The sequence below is a fragment of the Microtus oregoni genome, unplaced genomic scaffold (genome assembly GCF_018167655.1).
Source record: "Microtus oregoni isolate MIOR12 unplaced genomic scaffold, Mior012 000013F_ref0000133, whole genome shotgun sequence".
Classification (NCBI taxonomy): Eukaryota; Metazoa; Chordata; class Mammalia; order Rodentia; family Cricetidae; genus Microtus; species Microtus oregoni.
Genome location: NW_024543072.1, coordinates 15,207,959 through 15,220,945, shown reverse-complemented (window position 1 = coordinate 15,220,945; position 12,987 = coordinate 15,207,959). Strand labels below are relative to the sequence as shown.

Below are 12,987 nucleotides of genomic sequence, written 5' to 3'. Positions count from 1 at the left end.
GAAGGCACCGAGGATAGAGTTGCAACTTATAGAGGATAGAGTTACAACCTACAGAGGATAGAGTTGTGACCCACAGAGCCATCGAGACAACAGCATGAAACTTCTCAATGGAGTTCAAGGATCAGATAGATACTCATTAGAAATGGGGAGATCTGTTCTCACATAACACCAAGAAAGCATATCATAACCACAAAGAAAGGTAAGAACATTATATAGCCACTTTAAAGACAGGTTTATGGGTGAGAGTAGGAATTCAGTAGGAATTATGGGGAAATCAGGATCCCCTCTTGGGGACCTCTGTCTCATTAGTAAGAGAAGTTAAGTACAGACCCAAAAGCTAACTTGAGTATAATTTGATTAGAGTTTGAAAGAAAAATGATGAAGTGGGGAGGCTGTAAATCTCAGCCTAGAAGGCAGAGATAGAGAATAGGTGGGCCCAAATGGAGGTCAGCCACATGATGGACAAGCAGCCTTATGACACGAGTGGGGTCCTGGAAAAACAGTGAACTCTGAAATATCAGGTAAAGCATGCTTAGAAAAGAGATGGAACTAAAAAAAGGAAAGTCAGTGTTTCCTGAATAATTCTGAGAACTGTGTTGCCTTTCTAAAAGCTGTGGCTTGGCTCTGCTAAGTGACAGAGCTAGGGGATGGAAATCTGGGAAGGAAAAGTGCATTATCCTGTTGAAGGGATCATTATTCCTTTAGTGCTTGAGCATGGCCTAAATTGACAGTGCCCTCATGAGAGGTGGTCCCTTAAAGGATTAACCTGCCCAACTAGAATGTTGAGCTTCTACTCAGTCAGAGATTCCATTCTCTTGATCAGAAGGAAAGGTTTCCTTTGGTGACCTCTAATGCTGTCACGACAGTTAAAAGACAATACAGAGTGCTAAGACATACAAAGAAAGAATGCAATACCTAACACATTTCTAATAACTTACAGGAGTGTATTCATTCAGTAATGCTTATTTAGTATTTACTTGTTACTGGGACAATACCCATGGTTGGTGACCTCAGAATATAAAGAGGCTAATAGTAGAAATGGATATGTATTAGGTTTGAATGCGAAAAGGTAAAGGGATTGGAGATAAGCAAGCTTAAGTGATACCACCTGTCAGTTGAGGGTATTCATTAAGGTAGCAGCTGGTCAGCATGGTCAGAGTCAAAAATAGGAAGCTTTAGTTGCACCAAATGAGACAAGGGATCCACTTTAAATGGTATCCAAGGAAAGTGTAGGTTCTGCATCAACAGAAGAAATCTTTGCCAGTATATGTCGTACGTGACATTACAGAGGTAGGGAAGTGGGGTGAAGGGTTTCTGACAGGAGTTGTTCTTGTAGCATAGAAGAAGGAAGCTTGGTTAATGCATGACTGGTAAACTCGATCTGCTTTTAACCCTTGGACAGCGCAGTAGAATTTGGTTCACTACTTCTCTATGTAGGACCTGTTTTTTTCTGACAATATGTAAGTATATCCAATTCTATAATATGACCACTAAAAAATATGGGGGTAACCTCTGAATAATTTCAAAGGGAACTTTCAAACCTCCTTCATGCCAGTAATATATGAATTGAGTAAAGAGAGTAAGTTGAAGTCATTAGCATTTCTTGTCTGTTTAAGCCAGGAGTCATTTCTTTAAAACATTTATTAATTTTGAGGAGTTCCTCTTGAAGCCTGAGTTCTTGCTCAACATATCAAATACTAACTTACTGAATCATGCACTCATCTTTACATCCACATACAAATTCAAGAGTTAATAAATATCAGTGAGTCAAAATTTTCCTCATGAATGAACTGACCCTGTCCTAAGGGCATTCACTCATTACTACAGGTGATATCTACTAAATAATAATCTCTCAAGTGTGAGATCTAAGGTGGACTGATAGCTTCAGCCAGTGGAATGAAGGTGCTGTGGGAGCCTCCAGCAGGAAGGCTGGGGCATTGATACATAGAAAAGATTAGCTCTCTCCAAGATGAAGCCCTAGCCTGAAGCAGTAGCTGCAGGAGGCATCTGGCTGAGGAAGATGGAAAGGGGACTTGTGTCTGCGAGAGGGGTCTAGTTAAAACAGTTTTGCTTTAGAGGAAGTCTGGGGAAAGTTGTTAGAGTTCTTACTATTAAGGCACACAAGGACAAAAATTCTCAAAACAACAACCAAGTTGCTTTGAATTGCTTGCATTTTTTTAAAATAAGGGCATGCCCTTGCAGTTTTCCATCGCTTGGCTCCTCAGTTATACTGGTAATAAAGAACTTTGAAACATTCATAGATGAGCTAGGAGCGGTGTAAAAGACATGCATTTAAAACTGTTCTTCAAACACCCTCCCTCCCACCTTTCTGGCCTCGGTTTTCCAGAACAGGTGATTATCTGCTCTGTCAACATTGCTTTCCAAAAGAGGCCCAGCTTTTATTTAGCCTCCCGGCTCCCACTGCGTGCAGCACCGGGCCTGGGAACAACAATGTCATTGCTCTGCTACCTACACCAGCATGCTTAATTTGACAGGCCTATTGATTCCTGCACAGCCCCAGCAGTTCGTTAGGAGCAAGGCAGCAAGGGGACAGGGAACAGTGGAAGGCCTCTATGCCCACAGGGAGCATTCCACACAGGAGGGTGATTAAGATGAGGGCTTCCCCCCACGAATCTACACTGTGTTGAAAGTAAATCATTCAGGCTCATGCTGAGGGCCAGGAGTGGATGGCTGAATGTCCTTATTCACCTATAAATGGCACTCTATGTCTTCTACAAAATGAGTCTGTAAGAAAACATAAACACAAGACCATCAGGGTCTGAGGCAGAGAAAACGCATGGAATCTACTACCAAACTTAGTGACACCTTAGAGGATATTCACCGGGAGATCCGGACAGGCAGCTGAGCAGAGCACTCAAATGTCACTTGAGAACAGATTTGAGAGCCAAAGGCAACAACGAGCAAGTCTTTAGCCCCTCCGTAAAGCATCAAGGGAAACTACAATAAATGCTGTTAATATAGAACACATGACCAAAGGTGCTGATCCTAGGTAGTTACGGAAGGCTTGGTAGAGAGAAACTGGCAGATGGTGGTAAGCATTTCCGTTGAGAGTGGTGATCTCTCAACCGAGATACCTAGAAAGCTAAGTAGAGACTAAGTTCTGTCTTTAGATTCTAGATTTCATTGCATGTGATTATGTGTCTTTTGTTGCTTGTTTGTTTGTTTTATGTATTCCCTCAAGAGTACATTTTGACCTACAGAGAAATTAAGAAGATGCTACTAATAGAATTTTCACATAATCTGTGCTTAGTTTTTCATAGTGGAAAATAATAATTTTTCAGTGTACACTATAATGCCAAAGTTGTAAAAATTTTAAAACTCAATACTTATAAATGTTTATTAAATTGTATCATTAACTGAACCTAACTATTAACTGAAATATGAGATTTTTACCTCATCATTTATTTAATTCTTTCTTTGTTCATTATTTTTGTTTGTAGTATAGCTTCATCCAGGGAGCAGCTTTGTTTCCGTAGCTGTCACCCATCTTTAGCTTCTCCTTACACTTGTCAGTGTATCAGTGTTCATCTGACTCTGTTGACTTGGGCAGGGCTAGTCATGATTTTGAAGAATTCTCCTTGCATGGGGTTTGCTTGGTGTATTCCTGGTGGTGATATTGGATGTTTTCTCCATGCAGATGCACCTGTTTGCATATCAGGCATACTCACTGGCAGTCTGATGCCTCAGTGCTGATGTTACTCTGCTTTGCTCCTGAGGTTGTATTTTTCAGGTTCTCTCACTGAGATGCAGAGACTCCCTTCTTCCCATCTTCTACACAGAATACAGAAGTAGTCATCTATAGCTCATATATAAGTAATAAGAAGGTATTTTTTCCTGATTATACAAAATCTGCATGAATCATTTGGATATTCGGGCCAGGGCTTGGTTTCTTCTCATCCACTCATTTACGTATTCAATAATCTCTATACCAACTCATAAATACATATTCTATATTTAGATTTATAATGCAAAGAGTTAAATACTGTAACTAGATATTTTTAGGAAAAATTATGTGCTCCAGAAACCAGGAAAAACTTGATGTGGCCACCCTATTCAATGTGCTAATTAATAGGTGGATTTGAAAAATGTATAAGAAGGGGATTTTTTTTTAAATTTAGCTGTACTGATAAATAAATAAATAGATAATAAATAAGTAGAAAAATAAATAGGTGAGCCCAGTTATTCCACATTAGCCATGGATGTACAAGCATGAACTTTAAGAATAAATCCAAAAGAGAAACAGGGCAAGATCAAGGTTAAGTGTTCCTGGTTCTGGTGTAGCCTTTAAGATTGTTCTGTCGATTCAGGTTTCTCAAGGTGATCTGGTGAAGTGTTGTTGCTCTCCTGGCTGCCAGTGCTTGAGAGGATTGCCTCTGGTCCAGGAGCCAGCCTTGCCCTCATGGATAAGGACACATATGTGCAGTAGAAGGATCTGTCCTGTGTGCTCTGCTGCTTGTGAAGTCCAAGGTGACTTCAGGATGAAGACAATGAGTTACCCCTGTACTTGGGCCTCAAAGTAAGATGGAGTAAGTTAGGCAAACACTCCTTGATTAATTAACATGTGAAGAGATAAGCGGGTGTCCCCAAAATAATAGAGACAGGCAGAGAGTTCAAATTAGAAGGCGGGATCTTTGTTTGCTTGCTTGTTTGTTTGTATTTACAAAATACAGGTTTTACATGCCCATTTCAAAATGATTTTATGTTGTGATCAGGGTATTTAGCCTTTGTACAATAGTTCAGTTGCCTGTGTCATTTGAATAGTAACTATCATCAACTGATCAGCTCTTGAAGTATTTGTGTTGAACACTACGGAATATTTCAGGTTTGTTCTGATAATCTGTCCTAATCATATAACCAGACTTTCTACTAATAGCATCCCTTTTATTGCAGATTGCTGTTCAAGACAAGATCTGTGAGCTACAAGTGTTTCTTGGCAATGAAATTGTTTTGCTTATAAGCCCTCTTGGCAAACAGATCACAGACAAACGCACAGCTATAATTTTTCATATAACCATCTGTATCTAAATTTAGCTAAAACTTCCTTCACATGTCCTTAATACATATCAATAACTGCCTTTCATCCAGCCCCACCCAGTGCACTAGGAAAAACCTGACTTCAGTAAACTCAGCCATGTACATAATTTTTCTTCCACAGGACAAATATCAGTAGGACCCAGAATTTAATGTGGCACCTGTGTCATGTGTCTGACATCTAAACAGTTCTCATGTGCGGGCATCACCTTAACAAGTTGCCTAAGGCTGTATTCCTGCCCTATGTCTACCTCCCATAACTGCATCGTGACATACTTGTAAGACAGGTCTGGTCCTCTCATTAGAATCAGCATTGTTTTGTAACACCTCCATACACTTACATGTTATTAATGATATTAATACAGTTCTGTTTCCTTAACAAATCTAGGCTTTTGATGTTAATAATTTCCTCTGTAAATTTTGATAATTTTCAATTGTTGAAGAAGTTGGTTACGTTCACTAAAGTGTGAAGTTTTGGAGACACTGAGAAGCTAGTTTTTCATAAACTCACTGGTGCAGTGAGAACGGTCTCTCTTTTTATTTTTGTTGATAACCTATGATAGAGATATAAATTAACATGCATGTATCATTTCAAACTGTCAAAATTTATTGAATACTAATAAATTCCAAGGTAATATAGTGGTTATTAGCAGCAGATTGACAAAAACTCTCCTTTGTTGGTTTGAGTAATAATGGCTGCCATTGACTCATACATTTGGGTGTTGAATAACTAGGGAATAATATGATTTGAAAGGATTAGAAAGGTTTGAAGGTATGGCCTTATGGAAGTGGGCATGGCCTTGTTGAAAAGCGTATCATTGGGATTGAGATTTGAGATTTCAAAATCCTATACCAGGCCCAGGTTCTCTTTCTCTGCCTATGGATCAAGCATACTGTTCCAGCACCTGCCTGCATGCCACCATGCTTCCTGTCATGGGTAACAGACTAAACCTGTGAAACTTTAAGCAAGTCCCCAACTAAATGCTTTCTTTCATAAATTTCCTCACTCAGGATTTCTCTTCATAGCAATGGAACAGTGACTAAGAAGTCCTCTTTCCTTGAAGGTCAGGGCTACATGAATGCATATTCTTTTATTCCAATATCAGTTACTAATGTCTGCAATAAACTACCATGACCAAAAACTACTTGTGAAAAAAAGAGGTTATTTCTATTATATATCCATATTGCAGCTCATTTTCAAATGCAGTCTTGGCAGGAGCTGTGTTTGAGGTACTGATGAAGAAGTCATGGAGGAACGCAGCTATCTGGCTTGCTCCTCATGCCTGTCTGAGCCTGCTTCATTATACAACTCAGGACGAGCAGTCCAGAGATGGCACTGTCTACAGTGAGCTATGCCCACTCTCATCAAGAAAATGTACCAAAGGCTTTCCCAACTGGCCAATTTTTAGGAGTCCTTTTCTTAAATGAGGTTCTGTAGTCAGGGTACCATCTCTCTTTATATGTTTTCTTCCAATAGATCTTCTGCTGTGCAATTTTATCTTAAATCATTCTAGCATATGATTAGTTTTGTTGTTTACTTTTTCTCTGCGAACTATGCTATTATCTTCTTCTTGTTTTTTATATTTATTTATATTTATTGTTTTATATATTTAAAATAGAAGGGACATAACTGATTGAAGCAGAGACATACAGTTAAATAGGTGATCTCTTTTTGTGACTGGTTCACTCAGTATGTAGGCCATACTGGCTTCAAACTCAGTGATCCTCCTGCCTACATCTTCGAAGTACTTTGATTGAAGGTATGTGCCATCACACCCAGACTAAATAGATCATGTTGTTTTCAATTTGTGTGTGATTTGTAAAGGCTGTACTTGTACATGTATGCATGCAATAGAATATGTATGGAGGCTGGAGAACAACTTTAGGGATTGGTCCTTGCCTTTCATCTTGTTTTGAGACAGAGTCTCTCTTTAGTTGTTTGTCACTGTGTACCCTATGCTAGACAACCCGTGTGTTTGCAGAGATGCTCCTTTCTCCACCTCCCATCTCACGAGAACAACAACGGCATTGCAGGCTAAATGCAGTTACTAAAATAAAATACTAAGAGAGAAAACCCTTCTAAAAATAACATTGTGAAAAGAAAGTTGTACTTGCTGAACCAAGTGCCAAGAATTTTAAACAACTGTAATGTAACAATGTCCTGAATAACCATGCTTTATTAATATTATCCATACGCAAAACCAGTTAATAGGTAGATTTCATTCAAGACGTTGAACAAAGCTCCAATTTAGGATTCAAACAAATTGAACTAATGGCTCGAGTCTTTTTATGAAAATGCACTGTTCTTACAAAATGAACGAGTTGCTGACTTACAATGATTTCCTGAGAAAATAAAGATTCTTCAGAAAGAGTTGGCTCATCATTGTTTAAGATATCCCTCTGAAATAAACTTCTTAATCTGCATTGTAAATCTATTATAAATTGGTTGTAAATTGGAAAAACAAGCACATTCTACCTTCCATGTTTTTAAATGTGAGTGCTTGGCATTTTTTTCAATATTACACATTTCCAGATGGGGATAGCAAATATTTTTCCAGGGTTTTACTTTGTTTCTTAGAAATTATTTTTTTATACTTAGGGTAATTGGTTTTTGTTATTAAATAAAAATATTGTCCTGCTTTACTTTATGGATCTTATGTCCTCATTAAAAGCATTTCTGTCCCTTAAGGCTATGAACAAATTACTATTCGTCTTATAAACTATTTCCTCATTCAGAGAGTTCATTCATCCAAATCTGAAAGAAACATTGATCTTTTATTTTATAATTAACCGTAATTATGCTCATTGCTACACAGATTCTCTTAACTTACATAATCTCTGAGATATGTTCTTCTTTAATATTTTATTGAATTAAATTAATAAAATCCATATTACGTTATTGTTTATTAAGAAATCTTTTTAAAAGTTAACCCAGTCCATTTTTCTAATATATTTAGGATTTTGTTTCTGTATAGTTATTTAATTAGGCTTTTAAAAAATAAAACTAAAGCAAATTTACTCTATTTTTACAAATAGCAGCTGACCCACTTCCTCTTGCTGCATCCCATGTTTTTCCTTCAGACAATGCTACATGTACTTGTTTATCATGTAATAAAAGTGATCAAAATGCCCCAAATTCCTCCAGGGTTGTATGCTGTGCTATTAGCTGTACTGTGTACTTTTGAGGTTGTTTCAAAGTATAAATATTTATGACTTGCTGGGTTGTTTTCCATTATATGAAATATCAATCTTTAAAGGTAATCTTGTATAGAAGTACAAAATTGTACTTTACTTGATATTATTGCTGTTATGCATTTTATCCCCATAATTTTCAAATAATATCTTTATCCATCTTGCATGATTCTTATTTTTATTGTTTGTTTTGTTTTTGAGACTACACCTTACTACACAGCCTAGGCTGCCCTCACACTCATCAGGCCCAAATACTGGGATGACAGGCATGTCCCACAACCTCCTCGTGGTCTTTTCTCTGTTGTTTATAAATATACGCCTTTGGAAGTCAGATGGCTATATTTATTGCTGGTGTGTAAATTTGACTTTTCATGTTTACATCTAGCAATTCAGGGCTCCACATCATTGAGGTTTTTGCATTTGTCACCGCAATTTTCCTCTTCTGTGTACCAGTCTTTCCTGCTATATACCTGCTTCAATAGTTTCTTTTTTTTTTAATAGTTTCTATACATTTATGTCCTGGTCATTGCACATGTGTATTGACCAGTGTCAAAAATTAATTAGCGTTCAAAACTCCTTACTTTCGACAACCAGAGTGGTAGTTTTGTATTTTATCCTTATCTAGGACTGAGGGCTCTAATGCCATGGTAAAGCATGTGCAAGGCTCCAGATTCAATCCTCAGCACCAAAATAAAAAAAAATTAAATTACACTTGCTTCCCTTAATCTTTTCCCTTCTTCTTACCTTTAACCTTCAGTTAAATTGAAATTAGATGCCCTTAAGTTTTACATGTGGTCTAAAACTGAGATTTTTTTAGATGGAATTTCTAAACTACCCCAAGCTTTACTTTTGGATTCTTTTTTCCCTCCTTCCTTGTGGTCACACTGTTTCCCTTGTCTATTGTTCCCAAGTCATTCCTGGATTTTATGTAAATATAAGCCTCTAAAGAGATGCTACCAATTGGTTAGAGATAAACTCTTGAGTTAAAACATAAGGGCCGTTTTTTTTTTCTTGATATCTGCTTCCTTTCTTATACTTGAGAGAGAGAGAGAGAGAGAGAGAGAGAGAGAGAGATGAGATGAGATGCATAGCCTTTTTATCGTTCTTCTGGGAGTCTTCAGTGCCTAGCCCTGGTATTATTGGTCGCCCTTCATCATGTACCCACCGCTCACAACTCTGCATGTGATTTCCTACAGTACTCAAAGGTGGACAGGCATCCTGTGACTGCACTGGAGAAAATAATGGAGTCAAGCTTTGTGGGTCCCCAGTCATTCCCCGAGGTTCCTTCTCCTGACAGAGGAAGCCAGCCTGTCAAGCACCACAGGTACTGCTAACTAATCATGGTGGGAGTGGGTGAGTTCACCTTAGAAGTAGACACATGCCAGGGAATGGCTACAGGACCCACAAGTCCAGAAAAGGTAACTGATCTTGCTTCTAATATGGGTGAGGATTTCCACGCAGGGAGTGTTCAGGCAGTTCACAGCCAGGAAGCAAATTCTTCAGTTTTCCTCAGCAGTATCACCTTCCCTACAAAAACATGAAGGAGCTTTCTTCAGAGCTGCAGCTACAGACCAGTAAATGAAGCAATTGCACGGTGAAAATCTATTAAAAGTGTGATTTTTTTTTTCTGACTAGCTTGCTTGGTCACTGGTTACAAAGCTAATGTCTAATTCTACTCTAGGCAGCTGATGTGACCTGTGCCAATGTTCCAAATGTTCATCACAAAAGAAAAGTTTCCAGAGGCAAATCCTGCAGAGTATGCTCTTTGAGCCGGCAATATATTCTGTTATCAGAGAAGCGCCATCCTTTAGTGTGTGTGAGTTGATCATAGAAACTATTTCTTTGAGGATGAAGGCCAGCTACAAAGTCATTTGTTGCCTCACAGGAAATTCTCAAGCTGGGCATGTTCTCCAAAATCTTTTCATCCACATGGTTGTGTGTTCTACGTGAGGAATTTATTTTTAAAAATTGATGATGTTTAGTCCAAACCAAAGGATAAATTTGAAACTAATACTAGAATAGACACTCTGTTTGTGTGTACTAAAATGAACATTTTTAATCTGAAAAAGCGACCCAAAGACCGAATATTCATTTTCTTAGTGATAAGCAGTTTTTATATTTTCAAATCATACATTTATATTATATTATATAGATATATTAAACTTTTAAATGTTATATCAATTGTTTCTAGCAATAGATGATAGTGTTCATCTTGTACATTAGCAAGAGAGAAATACACAATGAAAGAGCTGACTTCCTACTTTCCTCCCCCAAAGACTATACTTTTCTGACTAAATTTCCTATGAGATTTTCAGTTATTCTAATACTGAGCTCACTAAACCGCAGAAGCTGATGGTGATGTTGATTCCCATACCTCCCTAGTAGATAGATTCTAGGGTACCAAGGATTTGACAAAGAAGAGTATTTAAGTATCTTCAGTGTAGGATTGAAATAATTTGACGTCTGGGTAGTTACATCAGTTCTTATTGGCAAGTCTGTGGTATGTCATAGCTTGCATTTTCAGAACTCCTGTTAAAGCAGCCTTTTACTTCACTTGACCTCAAGGAAGCTGCCTTAATTAGAGAAGTGACGTCCAAAATTGCTCACCTTTTATAGGGCAAATAGTTTCTCAAAAATGGTATCATCCCACGCTTATTTTGAAATATATTATAGTAGCTATATACCCTGTCAAGAAAAATTGTATAATATTACTCTGCAACATATTATAGCAAAAATATTTTGAACTTGAGAGTTTTAAATAATGGCTTCTGCCAAGTTAGAACTATAGCACCACTGTGCCCAGTAAATTTTTTTCAGTCTCCCATCCTTAGCTTTGATCTTGGTTTCTATATCTCCAAGATGAAATGAGGGTATCTTTAAAGGCCCTTCCTTTTGTTTTCTGTTTTGTTTTGTCTTGTTGCTTCAGTGACATTGCAGTATCTGTTGACATAGCTTGTCTTCTGATAGATGGGGAAGGGTTGATTTATGAAGTGCCTTTAGAACTTGAAATTATAGTTTAATGCATCATAGCTTTTGTTTTTTAAAACATACAATAGACAGAACAGTTTCGTGATTGATAACCTGTATACTGATTTATATATCCTTCCAACCGCTCCATAATTTCCTGAATGCCCCTCAGTTAGAAGGCCTGAATCTCTGATTGATCAATAGGTTTACAACTGATTTTGAAGATGGGTCACTACTTCATACTGGTAGACCTTGTTTTGACAGTTCAGCAAGCTATGAATAATTAATTTCTTGTTGTGCACTGAAAATATGACTCCTTTAGATGCCTTATTTATGAAACAAAGCTATTAATCCAAAACTGTTATTTCTAATGTTTAATAAAAAAAACCTACCTGTTGAAAAAAAATATTTGAGACATGTCATTTTAGTGAGTTATATTTTGGCAATCTAACTTCCTCACAATGGCATCAGTATCAGTTGGCAACAGCGATGGGAGCCCAGAGCTTTCAGTGAAACAGATAAGCCTTTGCATTGCCAATTATGGCATAGTAATGTATATAAAACGTGGTGTTGTGAACCTCACATGTTTTGACCTCACAGGACACTTAGCATACTTGAACTCTTTCATCTCGGGTGTGAGACCACACACATACCTTGCTTTGGCCTCTTCCCTCCCCGTTCTCACCCGTCACTTTATCTGAACAGCTTATGTATCAGGTGAGCTCCAGTCTTCCCTGTTTTCTGGCTTCTGGTCTAGCAGAAGTACTGGTGAGGGAGGAAAGGACTGGGAAAATGAGGTCATAGTCCTTCCATTCCCATCCTCAGTTATGTCCCACTCTAGTCTTCTGGGGACACAGTAGCTGCCACCTGACTTGGTACTTCCAACACTACCTCTATTTTGGAAAATGTTCCCTCTCCTTGATAGGATTGGTTTCCTATTGTTAGTGGTCTGAGGGGCAACAATGTCTTCTGCAGCTTCATCTCTGTTCCTCCCATGTAATGGCTGCTGACCATGCCTCTTATTATCTCCTCAACTGGTCCAAGTTAAAGACGTTTGGATTTCCATCCAGAATTCGGACACAATTATCTTCCCTAGCGTCATGCTTCTAGCAGTGTAGGGACCTGAGATTTACATCCAGATGCAGCTCACTCTGGTGCCAGATCTCCCAAACCCTAGATCCTAAATCATGTGGGATTAGACAGAAGTGGAGGTACAGAAACAAAGTCACTGTTCAAGAGCTCCCTAAAGATGTTGACGTAGAGATTGAATGTGATGACCATGTTGTTAAGCATTTCAGGAATTCAACCTACAGCAGATGACATGGCTAAGAACTAGAATATCGTGAGTGGCATGATTTTTTGTCTGTACAAAACTGAGAAATTAATGTGGACCTGCCACCATAACAGAACCACCAAGATGACCATTAGCACTCAAATATCAATTTCTCAAACTTCCAGTTAAAATATTTGCCAAATTTGCCAGGTATGGCAGTGCATTTCGTCAACCCCAGCACTCAGGAGACATAGATAGGCTGATCTGTGCGAATTCAAGGACACCCTGGTCTACAGAGCAAATTTCAGTCAGCCAAAGCTACATAGTAATTCCCTAAAATCAATGCCCCCTCTTTTTAACAAACACATTTTATATGTATAAAATAGCAATAATGGTAATATTGATGGAAGAAGTGAAAAACTCCAAATGGTAGAACAATAGGGGTATAAAGGCTTTGGCAGGCTTTCCCTCATGGGTACACTGCTGAGTTTTGAATATTTTTT

The 12,987-nt window shown here is 38.1% G+C and overlaps 1 protein-coding gene across 9 annotated transcripts in view; it reads left to right on the top strand.

Annotated features, from left to right (window-relative positions):
• Nrg3 (neuregulin 3) overlaps positions 1–12,987 on the top strand; it is a 983,941-nt gene that overhangs the window by 958,730 nt on the left and 12,224 nt on the right. For all 9 annotated transcript variants that reach the window (XM_041662384.1, XM_041662388.1, XM_041662386.1 and 6 more), the window contains exon 7: positions 9,441–9,568. In XM_041662384.1, the coding sequence (XP_041518318.1) occupies positions 9,441–9,568 (128 nt within the window). The remainder of the gene's footprint in view (positions 1–9,440; positions 9,569–12,987) is intronic.